Below are 19,461 nucleotides of genomic sequence, written 5' to 3' on the forward strand. Positions count from 1 at the left end.
TTGGGCCGGGGGGGTGGGGGGGGGGGGGGGGGGGGGGGGGGGGGGGGGGGGGTGAGAGGAGAGAGGGAGAGAGAGAGATTGGCTAGAGAATATGCCTGCTCTCTCATTACTGCCCAAGGTTATGGTCATGAATTAAGGCTTGAGGTTAGTGTTCTGGTTGGTGTTCTTGCTGCCCGGCCTGCCTGTGACTTTAAAGCTCCAATAAGATGAAACCCAGTTGATAATCAAGTTACTCATCGTGCCTGTGAGGCACCTGGTGGGAAGCCTTGCTGATGTGCGGGTCGGACTGTGGTGCATTGCAGCACAGGAAGGCCTGGTGCCCAGCGCGTGGTGCCAGCTGCTGCGGGGCACAGGAGGGCACGCCCGGCGGCCACGGCTGCAGGGCTGCCCCCGGGAGCAGGGCATCTGTGCTGGCCCAGGGGAAGCACAGGGCCAGGGGAACTAGGATTTCTAAAGCGCAGAAACGGCCAGTTTGGCAAAAAGAGTAGGACATGAGGCTCTGAGTCACTCCCTGTCGCTGCCCAGTGGTCTGTGTGAAATGCAGCTCCGCCTGAGCAGCCGCGCAGAGCTGGGGCCAGCCTGAAACCCGAGCCGCTTCCTGGCTGGCTGTGGCCGTGAGCCTGGCCGTGGCTCTGGACACTCCTCACAAGGCGACGAGCTCCCTGATGCCAGGCCCTTCGCTGTCATCCCTTCCTCCCGGGCCTGCCCACTTCAGAGAAGGAATCGGTGCATTTCTGTGGCGTGAACCGGGCCTGCGGTTCCAGGCCGAGGAATTTGGACTTGACCCTGGACCAGAGCACTGAAGGTCACCTTCCAGGGCTAGTTCCCGTGGAGCACTTACTAGTAAGGCGGGTGGGAGACATACACTCTGCTCAGAGCACGGAATTTGGAGCCCTTAGTTCAGCAAAGGCTGTGATAAACGGGGACCCGGGGGCACTGGAGCGTGCACTGCGCACCGAGCTGGCGTTTCCTGTGCGGACTGGTCACTGCAGCCACACGCCAGGCCCTGCTGCCGGCGCGGTTTGGCTGGACCTGAAAAGTCAGAGGTGCTGGCCAGGCTGTTTCCAAACCAGAAATAACTCCTCGGCCTCAGCGCCCCGAGCCCACACTCCTCCGGCTGGGGCATCCGTCATCACGCGAGGCAGGAGGCTGGCTGCTGCGGGAGGTGCTGTCAGGGCAGGGAATGTGGTGGCTGTGTTCGCAGGGAGGATGGAGAGGCCTGCTGGGCAGTGTGGGCGCTCACTGCGGGGAGCAGGCTAGGGCCTCGCAGGCTGTGTGCACAGCCAGTGGGCGCTGGGGCTCCCGGCCTTCCTCCCTTTCCCACTGAGGCTCTCAGCGAGGCTGCTGCGCCTACTGAACCCCCGGGGCCTGGAGGGCTGGGGCCAGGCAGGGAGATGGGAAGAGAAGCAACCACTGCTGGGCCCTGGTTGTGTGCTCGGTTGCTATGGTCCCAGGCACTGAAAGGGTGCCCGTTAGATGCCCAGTTCGGGCACGTGCCTGGGTCGCAGGTTCCATCCCCGGTAAGGGGCTTGCAGGAGGCAGCCGGTCAATCCCCCCCCCCCCCCCCCCCCATGCAGGTCCTGGGCAAACACTGATCAGCCTTCTGTCACTATAGCTTAATTTTTGCCTGTTTTAGAACTTCAAATAAATGAAATCATGCTCTGAGTACTCTCATGTATGGTTTCTTGTGCTCAGCATGTTTTTAAGATTCATTCATGTTGTGTGTAAGGTTAATTTGTTCTTTTTTATTGCTGAATAGTATTCCACCAGTGAAATATGGCATCACATCCTTTCAGCATGCAGTGAGCCATTTATTTTAGACCCATTCTTGTTCATTGACTAGTCAGGGGAAGGTAATGTCTACTTTCCTACAAAGTTGAAAGGTTCATTACGCTTCTCAGTTTCTCATGACTGCTATTGGAAACGCTAGCTCTTACTTCCTCCCTCCTCCCTGATGACTTGGCAGAAATACAAATCCAGTCGCAGATGCGACATGCAGGCTTTGGGGATGACCTCGTCGGAGCAGTGAGAGAGTGAGTGAGGAGGCCAGGAGAGACCTCAGGGGAGGGTGGGGGTCCAGGATGAGCTGGGCCACTTCCATTTTATTTTTTGTTGGACCCTGTGTGACCTGTTTCACACACGTCCCTCCTGGAGTGGAGTCGAGTTCTTCTGCATCCCATTCCTAGCTTCCGACTCACGGGAGGCGAGCACTGTGTCCCTGTTTACAGGGGCTTTGTCTGTCGTTGCCAAACTGGAGCCCATGGCAGTGAACTTCAGGCGGAGGGTGGGCGACAAGCAGGGGCGTCCACACAGCTCAGTCCACCCGTGTCTCCTCGTGGTCACTCAGGGTTTGCTAGTTCGGCAGGAACGTCCGAGGATTTTCTTCCTGCTGCATCGTATGTAGAGGCACCTGGTGTCTCTCTAACTTGGTCTGTGGCTCGGGAGCGCTGCCAAGTTCTCTGCTTTAAGATCACCTTCTCCCTTGGGAACTGGTGAGGAATGTGTGTGGGTGGGGGTGGGGGGGGGATGCTGTGGGAGACTGTGCATAGCTTTCTCCACTAGTCTGCCCTCCACCATGATTCTTGCCGTGAAGACTGGCAAATAGTGACTTTTTAAACCCGCCCCTCCTTCTTTATAGGGGGCCTTATCTTGGAAGGAGCCGCGTCCCCCTCGTCCACCGTGTGCTGGTGCATATCTGGGCCTCACGGGCTGTGTGAGGCGATGGCTTACGGTGACTCTAGAACGGTCCCAGAGGTGGCCGCGCCCTGTGCAGCTGGCGTGTCCCTGGAGTAGGTCCGCACTGCCCTTGACACACGCTTGCATGTCGGGGGCTCGGGTGCACTCCCAGCCCCGGCCCCTCAGCAGTCACTTTCCACGGAGCCCTGGCTCCTGGGAGGGAGAACCTGGGAGGGAGAAGGGCGCTTGGAAACCACGCTCGGGCGCTCATGAGCTTCCTGCTTTTCACTGGAAACGCTGAGCTCCCGGGACGTCCGTCATCCTCCTCAAAGCCCGATGGTTATCTCCCGGGGACTGACTCATAAGGACTCGGAAACGTGTGAATGAACTATTGATGCCCCGCCTCTGCCAGTGGCCTTTGTCCTGTGGATGATGGAAACCTGGGTGACTCAGTGGTTGAATAGACCCGAGTGAGGTCAGAGCAGTCCTGCCCAGGGGGAGTTTGGGCCAAGAAAAACACTGGGCTCTGGATGTGAGGATATAGACTCTGCCAAGTCCCAGTCACCCTAAGTTTCCATGGCGCCCTTCTCAGCGTCGAGGTGTCGGACGCACATAGAGTTATAAGCCGGCGACTTCCTTTCGGGCGAGAATAGTGTTGCTGTTTTCCTGTGGCCCAGGCTCTGCACTGTGATTCGTAAGTTGTGGCTGTTTTGATCAATGAAATGGAACTTATTAGTATTTCCTCATAGACTGCGTAGATGTTACTTATAACTGGAGGTTTTGTGACTCGCCTTGCGATGGAAGGGCACCTTCATTTAAAGAAAAGGAAACGACTTCGTAACTTTGAGCTAGTGTGCTTCAACTCTTTAGAGTTCTAAATACTCAAGGAAAGAAAAACTTCTCCAACTGTTCATCCAAAATCTCGCTTCAGACTGGCTTGTGCATAGCGTCAAGTTTAAGATTTCACATTGTGTCGATGATCAGTTATAGAGAAACTGGATACAGGATGGAATCATCAATGTATGTGTGAAAGCAGGAAGTATTTTGAAATGAATGGAATTTATACATACCCTTGGTTAGTCAAATTGCAGTTACTCTAAGCTTAGTTAGAAGTTGAATTTAAAAGATTGTAAGCTTTCTGTCTTTATCATTAATTTTTGTTGTATACGGAGGGAGATATTTTCCTTTAGCTAACATTCTTTAATATTAACTATAATTTTAAAATGTTTCCTATCTAGTGACTAGTTTTATAGTTAGCCCCCTCGGCCCCCCAACACTCACACTCCTGTGAGGACTGGCCTTTCAGTTGAGGCCTGACCGTCACTGTAGGCCTTGTCGTTGGACGTACAGGACCTGGGTGGCCGTTGATAGAATATGACGCCGGGGGGCGTGTCGGGGACGGGCATGTCAGGCATGAGCGCGATCGCAGGATCTTCCTGAATTTTCTTCCCGTCGTGGAGAGGGGCCCATCAGGCCTGAGGGAGGAGAGAGAAGCTCACCTTGTCTGCCAGGGTCTGCTGAGCACGTGACGGGGACGGTGACACTTGGTGGTGGGTAGACAGAACTTGTGCTAAGCAACTGGCAGATGTGAGGGTGTGGCTATCGTAATGGGTTCCTTTTTAAAAACAATATATTTTATTGATCTCAGAGAGGAAGGGAGAGAGAGACAGAAACATCAGTGATGAGAGAGAATCATGGATCTGCTGCCTCCTGCACTGCCCCTCACTGGGGATTGAGCCCACAACCGGGCATGTGCCCTGAGCGGGAATGGAACCGTGACCTCCTGGTTCATAGGTTGACCCTCCACCACTGAGTCACACCGGCCAGGCTTAATGGCTCCTTTTGCAGCGTTCGGTCGGCCTCTGATGTTGCTGATGAGCACGGTGAGTGGTGATGTCCGCACTGACATCTCGTCTTTGCCTTCGCAGAGCTCTGACGGTCCTCTTCCTTCGGACGATGGATGAGCAGTCGCAAGGCCTGCAGGGGCCGCCTGTCCCCCAGTTCCAGCCCCAGGTAAGGGCTTCACGACGAGCACCCCTCTGTCCTTAAGACGCGCACTGACAGGTCCTTGAGGAACTAAAGCGGCCCGTCGCTACCGAGGAATGGCCAGGTGTTGTCGGAATTGTGTGCGTTTTCCTGGCCGTCGAATACTTAGTTCTCAGGGACAAACATTGAGGAAGGTCGCAGCGTTGGCTTTTACGGTCTCCCTCCCTCGGCGGCTTGGTCACTGTGCGCCTCCATCTGCTCCGGCTCCTGAGACCTGCCCAGCCTTCAGAGAGCACCTCACCCGCGTCTGTCCGTGGAGAGCACCCCTTCCCACTGTGACCTCACTTCTTGGACCCTGACGGCACCTTCTCTGTGTCTCTCCTGGCGTTGCCGGCGCCTGCATGTCGTGTCCTGTGGGCGTGTTCCTGTCCCTCCTGTTGGGTGGAGAAGGGTCCTTGTTCCCGTGGAGGCCCCGATCTCGTGTGGAGCAGGGGCTGCGTGGACGGGGCCGGGAGCTGGTGAGGAAGGCCTGGCTGCGCTGGTGGGGGCACGAATGATGATGAGGCGATACAGACACCAGCGACGTCTAAGTGTGTCGCTGGATAACTGCTTGTCCTTGGTCACTCCTTGTTCCTGGGCCGCAGTGACCTTCCTCTGTGTTGGATGGAAAGCGGCTGGTCATGGTTAATGGCGCCCTGTCCCCACTGGGCTGAATCTCCAGTACTTTGTGTCTGGGAACAGGTTACTTTTAAAATACTCCAGGAGATTTCAGGGAGATAACTTTCCAGTGGGAAGAAGCGTGGTTAGGTGACGTTGTTAGCATACGTGGCGCTGGTGTGTGCATGTGTGCGCTGTTGCTCTTTGGTTCACAGTGAGGTTTGTAGAAAGTACATGGCAGAGCTGGGCCAGATGTGGTCACAGCACATTCTAACTGGTGTCGCTTGGAGGTGAGTCATATCTCTTTCAAGATCATAGAATGAGTTTTATTGGCATAAAATGGAAGGGCATTTTGTTACTTTTAAATTCTGTTAACATTCAACAACATTAATGTCAAATAGAAAGCAATGTGTTAGTTTGCGTAAACGGTCATATGAAAACCACCCGTAAGAGACGATGGCAGTAACAACGAAAACCTTATTAATGATGCTAAACACAATGAGCGCTGGCTGGTGTCTTCGATCATTGATAACAGTCCCTCTGGGACTTCCCGGGACATGAGGTTCTCCCTGGGGAGCCCGCGGAGTCCACGCTGCGACTCGTTTAATTTCCCCAGAGAGCCATCATCATCATGTTACCCTGAATTACCCATTGCTTAGTGAACGTCTTCGCTTCCAATTGTGAGCAAATTAATTAATTGAGTCCTACCGATCATCAGTTGTTCCGAGAGGCTGCGCCTGGGAGGCAGCCGGGGTGCGGCGGAGTGGGTTTTATTTGAGAGAGAAGAGCACGCTGTGCAGGAGGCGGCGAGCAGACCGCCAGGTACCAGTTGATCCCACTGAGTTGGCAGACCTGGTGTCGTGTGATTCGCTCGGAGAACGTGTCCTTCCCTCGGGGGGGCTGGTTGCTGATTGTCCTGCGCAATTTTGAATAGTTGTCTCGTGTCTGAGATTTCAGGATGCTTTTCCAATATGACCTGTTCGTATGTGGATGCAGATCTCTTGAGATTAAACATAATTTACCCCCGAAATGGAACAAATGCTCCCCAAATCAGTTCCAGTTATGCCCTTGAGGTTAGGAGTTGTAGGGGGTCTCAGGTCCTCAAGAAATAAAATCACATGAAAAACAACGTATTGGCCGCGTGGTCCCTGCGCATTGGTTATGGTTTGAGACTTCCTCCCAAAAGGAACCCGTTTGAAAGTCGCCGTGTGGGGGATGGTCTCTCTGCAGTGAGTTAGACACTGGGCTGGACCAGCCCTGGCTCAGGGGCAGGCAATGGTCTCTCTGCAGTGAGTTAGGAGACACTGGGCTGGACCAGCCCTGGCTCAGGGGCAGGCGTGTCCGACCCCGGGAGCCTGGGAGGGGGGCCATGTGTCCTCTCGTTTGCTTGGATCTTAACTCCTCAGTCCGTTCCAGCCAGGCGCCCACGTGCCATCCACGTGGCTTCATGTGGGATGCTCGCCCCTCCCCCGTGAGCGTGAGAGGCTTTGGCGGAATAACCCTGGTTAGATGCCCCGCGTTAGCTCCCAGCCGCCGACCAGGCGGCGTCTTCATCCCTGAGTCAGGAGCTGGTCCGCAGGGAAGCGGGGTCTCCCGCTGGAGGCAGAGTCCCGGCCGGGGATCCTTAGGCCTCCTGGTCCGTGAGCTGTTGGCATAGGGAGACGGGGGAACAGGTGGGGGGAGCAGGTGGAGGCAGACCCTTCGGGGCCCAGAGGGAGGGCCTGCGGGAAGGTGGAGGTGGCAGCTAAGCACTGTGATCTTGAAGCCAGAGGACCCGGAGGAGTTGTGTACAGCACGAGGGCCAGGGGGAGGGTGTCCCTGCGGGCGCCGTGGGGAGGGCACAGCCGTAACGGGTGCTGAGCCTGGCTCCGTCCTGGGCGCTTGCACGCACCACCCACTCGACAGCCCCGGGAGCCTCCCGCTCACAGAAGTGGGGAACAGCTCCGAGGGTCCTGGGCGTCAGGGCTGGGCTCTGATCCCCCCATTCCAGAGCCCGGCCTTGTCTCGGGCGGTGGGGACTCCATGGAGCAGTTTTATTCCCAGGATAACTCCGTGCTCCACCACACAGTGGAGGATTGGGCATCATGCAAAGGAGAGACCATGGCTTTTCTAAAAATAACTCTTCCTCGAGTGGCCTCCCCTGCGACACCAGCTTTTGTTTGAGGACGGACAGCGCTGCCTGCAGTGGGCAAGCCCATCCAGCGACGTGGGCGCTGGGGACGGTCGGGGTTCACGACCGGGGTGTGGGGTCACCTGGAGGAGCCTCCTGACAAGCCTGTGCTATGCAGACTGCAGGGCGGTGGGACTGTGCCAGCCCCGTCTGTGCTGGGGACAGGACGGGGTGGGGAGAGGGCTGTCACTCAGCCCCGCTGCCCTTTGAAGAGGGGCCGAGGGGGAGGCGCCGCAAATGGGCTGTGAAGTTGACCCGCGGCCCCTGCCCAGCAGATGACGTGTAATGAAGTGTCTAATGCGCAGGCCGCTCAGCCTGATCCTGGGTGGCAGCCCGTCCCTCAGCTGCCAAGCTCGCCCCCTCCGGCCTCGCTGCCACCCCGCCGGCCGCCCCGGCTTAATAAGCCCAGACAGTGTGCGATCTGACATGCAAATGTAGGTCATTGCATATGTAAATGCGTGATTACAGGCCTGCATGCCAGAGCACATTAGTGAGCCGGCCCAGCGGCGGCTGTCACGGCGCCTCGGCGGGTCACGCTCACGCCTGTCAGTCACCAGCGCGGGGCGGTGCTGCCGGTGACGCTGCACCTGCTGGCGGCCAGGTTCGCCCTGGAGGCCGAGGGCCTGTCCCCACGGAAGAGGCAGGAGCCCTAGTTCTCAGACGCTGTAGGCTCCTTAGAGACCCACGCATTCCTGAGAAAGGCACAGGTGGTGACGAAGCCCCTCCTCTTGAAGTAATACTTTCCTTTAAAGTTGAGAAACTGAACAGGCTGCCCATGGCCATGGCGTCGTCGGGGAAGCGGCGCTTTGTGAGTTTGCTCCGTTCCACGGGCACCGCTCTCTCCCAGGGACGTGGTGCGGGATTCCAGCTTCCTCGTTACGGTGGTGTGTGTGCTCAGCCTCAGTTCTAACACGCGTGTCTGCCCAGCTCTGTGTTCTCATCGGGACTGGAGATGGACACTCTGTAACTGTGGATTCTCTCGGGGGGTCCGCAGGGCTGGGCCACAGTGCGGGCTTTGCTCAGCCGTGGGAGACGCAGAGACTGGCGTGGAAGGCAGGACACAGGCGGGGCTTGTGACGCCGACATGGCAGGAATGTCAGGGGAACGACGTAGGTGTCCGTCTGTGCGGCTCCCTCCTGGCCCCCCTGCCCCCCCGCCGGAGGGCACGGCCTGGGCAAGAGCGGGAGCTGGGCTGTGGAGTGAATGGTGTCTCAGCTCACACAGGCCACCTGCTGGTGTGACAGCAGCCATGGGTGTGCGCATCGTGTGGCTGACACCTCTCTGATCTTTCCTTGCAGAAGGCCTTGCGGCCGGATATGGGCTACAACACGCTGGCCAACTTTCGGATAGAGAAGAAGATCGGCCGCGGGCAGTTCAGTGAGGTGTACCGGGCGGCCTGCCTGCTGGACGGCGTCCCGGTGGCTCTGAAGAAGGTGCAGGTGAGCTGGCTCCCGTCCTGTTCGGCATGGATGGCCCCGTGGGGTGTGGCTTGGGCCCCGCTGCCGTGTCCCTCACACGAAGGCATTCCCTCCGTTACCTGCGGACGGGCTGTGGGCTCAATGCCACAAACAGTGTCTCACTGATATTTGCCCCCCACGGCCCTTCCATCCTGTCCCGTCCTGAAAGCCTAGAGTTGACACCTCCCGGGGGCCGAGAGGGCGGGCGTCGGACTCACGGAGAAAAGGGAGTCACTCTTCTGCGCACGGACGGCACCTCGTCCTTTTCCGTGACTTGAATGAAGTGGGAGGGGCCTGCGCCACCCGTGTGTCTCTCCTTGTAAGCCGTTACCTAGGATACGAGCCGATGCGTATTTTCCAGGTCTTAGTAACACGCGTGTTAGTACCGGCTGCCCGTGGAGGGAAAATGGAGGCTCCAGTGCTAACGTCCAGTGAAATACCTACAGATCCGACAGCCCTACAGGCTGATCGGAAAGACACATGCTCAGTGTGTACAGTTATATGTATAAAAATCATAAGGAGTGGGTGTGGCAGGTAGCTTGGACCTAGGTTATTCATGTCCGTAATTCTGGACTCTGCTTTTAGATATTTGACTTAATGGACGCCAAAGCCCGTGCCGACTGCATCAAAGAAATAGACCTGCTCAAGGTACGTGACCGACCGCCAGCTGTATGTTCTCCACCCGTGGGGTTACGTCCACGTTGGGAAATGAGTCTATTTTGAAGGAGGCCCTGTGGCCAAGATAAGGCAGCCTCGGGCCGGGCTCTGGCCTCCCGGCTGGGGGAGCCCCACGCCGGCAGCCCCCGTATTCTCCATCCACCTCACAGCTCTTAGAGGCACCCAGTGGGGCCGACTCAGCCGCCTGTGGGGAGCACAGCTGCCCATGCCGATAAGTAACTTACTAAATGTTCCACTCACAAGCAAAAGGATCGTCAGATTAGAGGCCACTCTCATTTCAAAGAATATATACGTTTGAATCTCAGTGTATTGAAGAGTCTAGTTACCTTTGGGAATCGTTGTGAAATAATGTAACTGGAACATTGGGTAGGATTCGCTTTTCCCCCCTCATTTCAAACTAGGAAGTAGATAAAGGCAGTGTTTAAGTACAATATAACAAATGACAGTTGTTAAAATTCTTTAATTTTTTTGTTTGTTTTGTCTTTTAACCACTGGACGTAGCTATGCTAGGGTCAGCCCAAACCTCAAAACAGGAGTAAAAAGGAGAAGGTGACACCGTTGACGCCCTGCAATGGTGGAGCTCAGTTTGAAGGGAATAATTGTTAGCAGCTGATGGCTCCATCATGTCATTCACTTGTAGGCGTGGATAGATCGTTGGACAGAATATACTTTTTAAAACTTGAAGTGCCTGGTATTCTCTATTATTTCTAATAAAGAAGATTAAAGTAAAATTAATTTATACCCAGCTTTACTTTCAATTATTACACTTGCTTTAAAATTCACAAGATTAAAGAAAAGTACACTGTCATGTGAAGTTTCTGTAACTTAAAGATGAAACGCAGTAGCTAAGTGCATTCTTAAGCTATGAAACTATTGGGAATTTTCAAGAAGAAACCTTTTTCTTGCCTGTTTTTTTTCCGTAGCAACTCAACCATCCCAACGTGATTAAATATTATGCGTCATTCATTGAAGATAACGAACTCAACATAGTTTTGGAATTAGCCGATGCTGGTGACCTATCCAGGATGATAAAGGTAAGGTTTGCTCTTACTGCTCGGTTGTCCGTTGGACGCACAGGTATGTCAGGTGCTTTACACGGACCTGGCAGCTGTGGAATGCACGGCATGCCCCGCGGTCATGGCTGTGGTGGGAGCTGGCTCACCCGGCGAAGGTCACGCCGGGACTTGGTGTGTGAACGCTCCGAGGCCCACCTGCAGGGAACAGACGCAGAGCCTTGTCGCTGGGACTGGAGCTGGAGCCTGCGGCTGGGCTCCTCCGAGGGCCACCGCGTCCCTGGTCCCTGCCCTCAGCTGGGGGGGCAGAGAGAGGCTGTCTAGCAGCCCGACCTTTCCGGGCGACTCATCGGAGAGGAGCGTGGGTATGCGTTCAGACCCTGCACATCAAACCCGACTTGGCCACTTAGCAGTGACTTCACTTACTTTTCAGCAGGAGTATTACTAGGGTCAAAGTTCAGCTACAAGCCATAGAAACCCCCAAATCACAGTAGATTGGTGTTTGTCAAGAGCTTAGCACAGGGCCTCACACACAGCAAGGACGTGTTGCCTAAGTGCGGCCACTGCTATGTGATCATGGTTACGTGTGATTCTTTGTTCCATAAAACTCTGGGGCTGATGCGATTCCCAGAGCCCAGGCCTGTCTCCAGCTGACGTCACCCTCCCCGCCTAAGGGTCAGGGCGCCTGCTGCTGCTCCTTTCAGCTCCGTCCCGCTGGCCCGAGTCCAGGCGTGAACGCGTCTAGCTGCAAGGGAGGCTGGGATGTCTGTCTGCGTGTGGCTGGCCGCGTGCTCGGTGGAAAATCAATGAGAACCAACCAGATGAGAAAAGGAGGCTATTTATTCTGATCTGACAGCAGGAGTCAGTGCCACGGAGGGCGCGGCAGAGGTCACGGGGGCGGGAGTGGGAGTCTTTCCGGAGGGCGGCGGGCGGCCGGGTCCAGGCCGTCGGAGCTGATGGAAGCCGGCGCCTCATGTGACAGGCCTTTCCCTGGTTGGCCCTGAGGTGGGAGCAGCGACAGACACTGGAAATGCTGCCAGTTGCTAAGTAAGCCCTGGCCATGAGGCGCCGGCTGTGGCCGAGGCTGTGCAGCCGCCTGGATGGCCCGGGCGGTGGCCCTGGTCCCTGCAGGTCTGCCCCAGCGGCTGCTCCCTGGGTGTTTGCTGGAGAGAGAGGTGGGTTCCTGGTCGGGCTGTGGAAGGCTCAGCCTGTTGTTCCTTGTCTGGCCGTGGTCTGGGTGAATGTCCGTGTCAGCGGATCCGGGGCCTGGCAGGGATCCACCCAGGGGCCCCGGGGAGAAGGGTCAAAGGCAGCGCCCGTATGCGGACGTCAGCGCGCCCCGGCCTCTCGGGGGGCTGGCTCTTCTCGAAGAGGAGTCTCAGCTCTGCCTCTGACGGGTCTGGCGGATGCACAGCCTCGTGTTCCCTTGACTGGGGCTCGGAGGCCGTGTCCCAGGACCCCCTGGAAGTCGGGGGACAGCCTGCGGTTTGCATTCCATGCCAGAGCCGCCCAGGGTCCCGGGCGAGGCGTGGGCAGACCTGGCGTAGCTGCGGGCCTGCTCGGGGGTGAGGCCAGCTCGGCCCTCCTGGCTTGGCACCCTCTCGGGGTCAGTGCCCCGTCGAGGGGCAGGCGGTCTGAGCTGCTCTCGGAACCCCGACGGCCTGCAGGAATGAAGGTGATGCTCCCGCTATCAGGATGCCATCGCGCTGACTCGGCCTGAGGCCCGTGGTGAGTGACTCACCCGGGCGCTTATCTGATTTTCGGTTTCAGGGACTTCCCACCCAGCACAAGCAGCCCGCCCTGGCTGGCTAACCAGCAGCAGCAATGCGGACGCACGGGCGCAGGACTGTACACAGCAGCCGTCCGTGTGAGATGGGCGGAGAGACAGGACTGATGTGCTATCTGTGCGCCAGCCTTGGCACAGGGCCGATCCCGGGGGGTGGTGCCAGGGGGTCCTTGATGGGCAAACACCTGCTGACGGCCGGAAGGACAGACCGTCCCGCGGGAGACCTGCCCGGTGGGCGAGGGGGGGTTTGACCGTCGCTGAGTTTCTTTGCTCAGTTTCTTCGGGCTCCGGCTCGTGGACCCGGGCCCTGGACGGGCCTGCTCGTCCTGCTCCGGCATCCGTGCCGACGTCTCAGCCACACGCACTGGAGTGTTGGTCTGTTTGGTTCCGTTCCCACTCACGTCCTTTCCCAGGGAGACCTTTCCACCCAGACAGTCTTCTGCTCCTGCTCTTGGAACCGGCTCCTTTCACGGCACTCAGCATCGCGGCCTTAGCAACTCGGCCTTAGCATCACACACAGCCTTAGCGACGCAGCCTTAGCAACACGGCCTTAGCATCGCAGCCTTAGCGACTCGGCCTTAGCATCGTGGCCTTAGCAACACGGCCTTAGCATCGCAGCCTTAGCATCACACACAGCCTTAGCATCGCAGCCTTAGCGACTCGGCCTTAGCATCGTGGCCTTAGCATCGCAGCCTTAGAGACGCGGCCTTAGCATCGCGGCCTTAGCATCGCAGCCGCTAGTGCACTGGTCGCCTTTCCGTGGTGACTGTTCCATTGAGGCCCAGTTTCCCCGGGGCGTGGGGCTCACCGAGTGCAGGGCCGGTCGCTTGCTCACCAGGTCGTGTGGGCCGTGCCTGGCTGGTGGCGGGTGTGCGTGCAGGTCGCCTGTTTCACGCCTGTCAGCGCTTCTCCAGGGCCCGGGCTGGGCACGTGGCTGTGGGACATGGCAGGTTCCGCTGACTCACGCTCTGCCCCCACCGGCGCTGGCGGGAAAGGACGGGCCCCGAGAGCTTCCCCGAGTGTTTCTGACCCTCGTCGGGGCCGTGAGCTGGTCTCCATGGGAGAGGCGAGGGTGACGTGACAGTGTTTGATGGGGCCGCGCGGAGGCTGGAGCGTGAGGGTCGCGGTCACCCCGCAGCGGGGAGAGCGGGGAGAGTTGTAAATCATGTGCATCCGGAATGGCCGTGTCCCAGGCTCAGCCTAATTGGGGGGAAGAGGAAATATCGCTCCCGGTCTGATTCCAGAGCGAACCCGGCGGCCTCGCATCAAAGACCCTGCGATGAATAATTAACGGCGGAGCGGCCGACAGGTGGCATTCGCGTGTGTAGCGGAGACGCTCCGTGTTCCTCTAATGAGGCCGCGGACGCCCGAGGCTGTGGTCAGATGCAGCTTCAGGATGAGGTTCAGGATGAAAGGAAGCCCGGCTTTCTCATCGCCCGTTTCTCTGTCACCGGCGATCACAGCTTTAAAGGCAGGTGGACTCGTGCGGCAGATTCCAGCTCAGCCAGTGGTGTGTGCTGGGAACTCTCCGTGGTGTGCGCTGGGCTGGACCGACTCGTGTTCCAGGGGCCACGTGCCCGTCACTCACTCCTCAGTGTCACACCCGCACTCGGGGGAGGGCCTCACACGCAGGCGATGGGCCCAGCTCAGAGCTGGACCGGCCGGAGCTCGTGTGGGCCCAGCCGGGGCAGCTGCTGGGGGAGTAGCGCCCCCTGCGGCGCCCTCTGTGCCGCGTGAGATGCCATCACCTGAGGCTGCTGCTTTCCTGGCCACAGAGGCTCAGCCAGGGGAGGCGCTTTACCCCGGGCGGGCGTGGGGATTGGGGGTGAGGGCGGAGACTTCTGTTACCACAGACTCTGAAAAATTAGCTGAAGTGCCAACAGCGTTTGGAGAGAACGATGACCCGCAAACATCATAACTTACGACTCCTGCTCGCCTTCTCCGTGGCGGGTTCTCACTCCTGGTCTGGAAGGAAATCGTGTGTAGAAGAGACTTTGCAGCCTGGTCTCTCAGAGTGAAAACATGTTGACAACAGTCCCCGACTGAAAACATGATACGGAGGTTTTGAACTTCTTAGTAATGCCCTGACTAGCTGTGTAATCGCCTGGTCATGCAATTGTTATGCGTTTTTAGCTACTGATATAATAGCCATTGAAGTTGCTGATAAGTTCATTGCCACAGTGTGTGTTACAGTAACGATTAACCTCACGTTACGAGCTACAGATACTGTTACACAGCAAACCAAGTGCAGTTTTGTTTGTGGATGGGTATATTTCTCATGTGTTCCTCCAGCAAGTGTCACGTGGGAGAACGGACAGGCACCTGGACCTGTGGTTTGCAGTTCATTTCATGGGTGCCCCCCCCCCCCCCCCCCCCCCAGCGATTGGTGCTCAGCGTTGGCCCCGCCTTCCATCCTTTTTTTTCACTGAGTTTAGTTTCATTCATTCCAAGGGAACTGCAAGTCTGACGTGTAATGTGCAATAGAAATATTTATGGAAACTTTCAACCCCACCCCTTTAATGTTTAATAGTCAAAGTCGGATTTCAATCACAAGGTGCGTCAACATTTATTTAAAAGGCTCTGCAGTGAGACCTCTGTCACACGAGAATTTCTGTTAATGAACATCCTCACCTTCGGTTTCTCGACTCTTTTATTCTGGCTTTTCCTCAAGTGGAACCCGATGACTTCCTTTGAGGAGGAGAATCAGTTTGTGCAGAAGCTATTGTTTGAATAGGTGGACAGCGCCAGGGCAGGGGCCGGCTGTGCTGGCATAGCTGTGTGTGTGTGTGTGGGGGCGGGGGTGTCGCTGAGCCGCGATGTCGGGTAAAACCCTGGGACACCCCCCCCCCCCCCGGGCGGCCCCACGGCTTTGCGTGGGCCTGAGGGAGGGGAACAGTCAGAGTCCGGCCGGAGGTCTTGAGCTCATCCTCCTGCCCTCCTCCCTCAGCACTTTAAGAAGCAGAAGCGGCTGATCCCGGAGAGGACGGTGTGGAAGTACTTCGTGCAGCTGTGCAGCGCCCTGGAGCACATGCACTCCCGCCGCGTCATGCACCGAGGTAGGCGCCCCGACCCCGGACGCCCGTCCATTCAGGAGCCAGTGCGTCCGGCCCGGCACAGGGGCTGCTCCCGCAGGAGCCTGCCTGCCAGTCACCGTTCCCTGGGACCAGGCGCCCTTAAGGGAGGCCCGACCGGGGATAGTTCTTCTCTGCAGCTCTTCTGAGCATCGTGCGGATTCGGGGGGTGAAGGAAGCAAGGCGGGTGCAGGGGAGCGAATAAAGGGGGGGCCTCCCCCGATGCACCGAGTCTGTGAGGCTGCTTAGGGTTCACAGGTGCAGCGCTGGCTCTCAGCGTCTTGGCTGGGAGTCCGATGGGTGGTAACGGGAAGCTTCCATCACTAAAGAATCGGCCCCTTGGTTTGGGGGCGTGAGAAATGTCAGTGATACACATCTGAGCTAAGGTTTCTAGGCCTCTATGTCAGTTATATGCACAGAGCGTTGTGATTTTATATTTTACGTAAATATGTCAGCAAATAGAGATTTTATTTAAAATTGACGTGAAAGGGACACATTTATTTATGCTTTGTATTTCACAAGGGTTTACTTGAAAAGGGGGAAAATGTGTTTTAAATGAAAATTATTCGTGACCTGAATCATGCTGCTTTCATTATTATTTGTCTCAGAGGACTGAGGACACAGAAATAGAAGGATATATAAAAGCTACTCAAAATAAAGCAGTCGGTTCACAATTCAAACAGACTGACTTTTTAGGATGCACTTTAAATTGTACCAGGAAATGTGACTTTTGATCCTTGAAAGCAGCTACGATGGCCTCACCTCTCCCGACGCCTGCATTTGTCCGCAGATATCAAACCGGCCAACGTGTTCATCACGGCCACGGGCGTGGTCAAGCTCGGGGACCTGGGCCTCGGCCGCTTCTTCAGCTCCAAGACCACCGCGGCGCACTCCTTAGGTGAGCGGCCAGGGAGGTCTGGCCAGGGGCAGCCCCTCCCGGGGGTGGGGTGGGGGGACTCGCCAGGCGGCCGCCCACACGCGGCTCCTCCTTCTAAGCAGACTGGTGACGGCTCCACCTGCGGGTCCTGGGTGGACCCCCACGCCCTGCAGTCTCGCGGCTCTTGGTCAAGGAGTCAGTGAGCAGACTCGGTTTAGCTGTCGCCATGGAACCCTCCTTTTCTTTACATTATTCTCCCTGACAGAGAATATGTGTTGTTCCTTAACCTTCACGAATGAAGAGTGTGATGACCTGTGAGTGACCTAACAGCGTAACGCGTGTGGACGTGTTGTCCGAACACCAGCGTGTGCGTGCAGATGTGTGGCCGCTGTGCAGCGTGACGGTCGTGGTGGTACCAGGCATGCGGCCTGACAAGACTGCCCTTGTCTTCCTGGGTCGCACGCTTGCTGGGACGTTTCACGTTTATTTTTCTTGTCTGATCGCTGTGGCTGCGACTTCTATGCTCTGAGGAAAGGAGGCAAAGGGGCATCCTTGTCTGGTCTCTGGTCTTGGAGGAGGAGCTGTCAGCCTCTCACTGCGGAGGGTGCTAGGAGCTGCGGGCCTGTCGGGTGCGATGGCCTCTGTGATGTTGAGGCGCGTTTCCTTTATACCCACTTTGTTGAGAGTTTTTGCCAGAAATTGGTGTTGAGTTTTGTCAAATGTTTGGGGTTTTTTTGGCATCTATTAAAGTGCTTCTATGGATTTTAATCTCGTGTTTTGTTGATGTGGTGTGTCAAGTTGTGGATATTAAAACATCCTTACAGCCCTGGAATAAATCCCACTTGGTCATGATTATGATTTTTAGGTGTATTTCCGAGTTTATTAGCTGATTCTTCGTTGAAGATTTTTGCATCTGTTTTTCAGGAATCGGGGCCTATATGTGTGTCTGTATTTTCCTGTCTTTCTCTGGTTTTGGTGTCAGGGTAATGCTGGCCTCATAGAACGAGTTTGGAAGCATTCATTTATCTGTAATTTTTGGGAATAATTTGAAGGACACTTAATTCTTCTTTAAATGTTTGGTAGAATTCACGTGTGAAGTGATCTGGACTTGATGTCTTGTTTGTTGGGAGTTTTTATTTTTATTTTATTACTGGTTTAATTTCATTATGAGTCTCCTCAGATTTTCTTCATGAGTTCATCTTGGGAGATTGTACGTATCGAGGAGTTTATTCATTTCTCTTAGATTGTCCTTATGTTGGCGTATAATTGTTCACGGTAACCTCTTATGACCCTTTGTGCTTCTGTGGTACCAGGTGTGAGTTCTCCTGTTTCATTTCTGACTTTCTTTATTTTGGCCTTCTCTCTCTCTCTCTCTCTCTCTCGGCAAGTCTGGCTAAAGGTTTATCAATCTTGCTTTTCTTTTCAAAGAACCAGCTCTTATTTCCATTGACGTTTTCATGTGTTTTGGTCTCTAATCTGTTTCCTCTTTGATCTTCACACTTTTCTTTCTTCTACTAACTTTGGGCCTTTGCTGGCTCCCCTGGATGTAGGTTGGGTGCTCGTTGGAGAGTTTTCTGTGTCCTGAGGTAAGGCCTGCATCGCGATGTGCTTCCTCTTAGAACTGCTCTGCTTTGGACCAAAGATTTAATGCTGCGCTCTCATTGGTCTCAGGCATATTCTGGTTTCCTCTTCATTCTCTGCTCAGTCCCCCCGTGTTTGCGTGTCTCCCGTTTTCTTGTCGGTGATCTCGTTGTATGCCATGGTGGTCGGGACAGATCAGCCTCTGACGCCTGCCTTTAGATTCACCGCGAGTGGCTCTGTGCCCTCCAGGCGGTGTCCTGGGGTGTCCCGTGTGCACTTGGAAGGCACGTGTGTTCTGGTGCTGTGGAGGGTGTGTCGCACGTCAGTTCTGTCCATCGGCCTGTTGTGTTGTTGGGCCATTGTCTCCCATGGATCTTCTGTCCGGACGTCTGTCCACTGGGAAGCGGCTCTGAAAGTCCTGCTGTCCCTTCCCCTTTTCGTTAGTGTTTGCTTTGTAGACGTTGGGGCCTTCTATGCTGGGCGCACAGATACCTACAGATGTCACCCCCCCCCCATGGCAGTGGCCCCTGTATTGCCTGTGCTGTACTGTTATTTTTTAAGGGAGAAAATAACACAAATTCTGTAAACAAGTCCTTCTCTGTCGTCACTGTTAGTTTATTATGAGTTCTTGTGTATTAAGTGAAAATGTGTATTTCATTCTCGGGGCTTTCTTAGTACCAGTCCTGCTTCTGAGTGGCTCCCTCCCCTCAGTGGACTGGAATACAGAGGAGATGAGAGGTGATTCTAACGAAACTTACATAGGAATCTAACCTGCTGTAAGTCCGCCGAAGGGGCGCGTGCGTCACTGGAGACAGACGGCCCCGCCCGCCCTGCCCTGTTCTGGTCCAGCTGTCCCAAGAAGGCCCAGCGTGCTCGGGCCGTGGCGGTGACAGACACAGCTGCCATGCGTCTAGGGAAAGGGTCTGGGAAGGACTGTATGTCCATTCAGTTTGACGTGTGGGAATGTATTTCGATTTCCTGGGCGTTGAGGCTTCTCGGCCTCTGCCAGGCGGCGAGAGGGAAGGACGGACCCGGGTCGGAGAGGAGGCCCAGCTCCCCGCCCCCCCGAGAGCCCCGGCCGCACGCAGGCGCACTCGGTAGCAGAGGGCGCGTGGGACCCCCGGCCTGTGTCCGGCAGTTCACTTTGAATTCAGTCAGTGACTGTGACCTTCCTCCCCCTTCTCCCAGAGGGGACTGGACATGTGTCCCTCAGGAGGTGAGTAGCCCACGTGGATTTACACCTGAACACATATCTGAGATGTGTGTCACCTAAATGTTAAGATAAAGCATACATATTTTGTAAAAAATACGTTTCATACATGCTTACCTCTCATGTTGACGGTTGTTGTGATGGCATGATCTGAAACGGCCATAAGGAAGAGAAAGAGGCGTTAGCACGTCAACAAACCAAAGTCACCGGGAGCCCCCAGTGTCCACAAGTCTCCGTGGCGACCCCGGCAGTTCTCAGGGCCCGGCCTCTCACAGGCGTGGCCCAGCCCCTCGATGTCC

The 19,461-nt window shown here is 56.0% G+C and overlaps 1 protein-coding gene across 4 annotated transcripts in view; it reads left to right on the plus strand.

The window, feature by feature from the left end:
• The window catches only part of NEK7 (NIMA-related kinase 7), a 34,991-nt gene that overhangs the window by 2,241 nt on the left and 13,289 nt on the right, over positions 1-19,461 (plus strand). For all 4 annotated transcript variants that reach the window (XM_014532366.1, XM_014532363.1, XM_014532364.1 and 1 more), the window contains 6 exons: positions 4,605-4,689; positions 8,788-8,928; positions 9,532-9,594; positions 10,548-10,658; positions 15,371-15,479; positions 16,285-16,392. In XM_014532366.1, the coding sequence (XP_014387852.1) occupies positions 4,633-4,689; positions 8,788-8,928; positions 9,532-9,594; positions 10,548-10,658; positions 15,371-15,479; positions 16,285-16,392 (589 nt within the window). In that variant the 5' untranslated portion in view covers positions 4,605-4,632. Of the gene's footprint in view, positions 1-4,604; positions 4,690-8,787; positions 8,929-9,531; positions 9,595-10,547; positions 10,659-15,370; positions 15,480-16,284; positions 16,393-19,461 lie in introns of those variants that run through there.

The sequence above is a fragment of the Myotis brandtii genome, unplaced genomic scaffold (genome assembly GCF_000412655.1).
Source record: "Myotis brandtii unplaced genomic scaffold, ASM41265v1 scaffold888, whole genome shotgun sequence".
Taxonomy (NCBI): domain Eukaryota; kingdom Metazoa; phylum Chordata; class Mammalia; order Chiroptera; family Vespertilionidae; genus Myotis; species Myotis brandtii.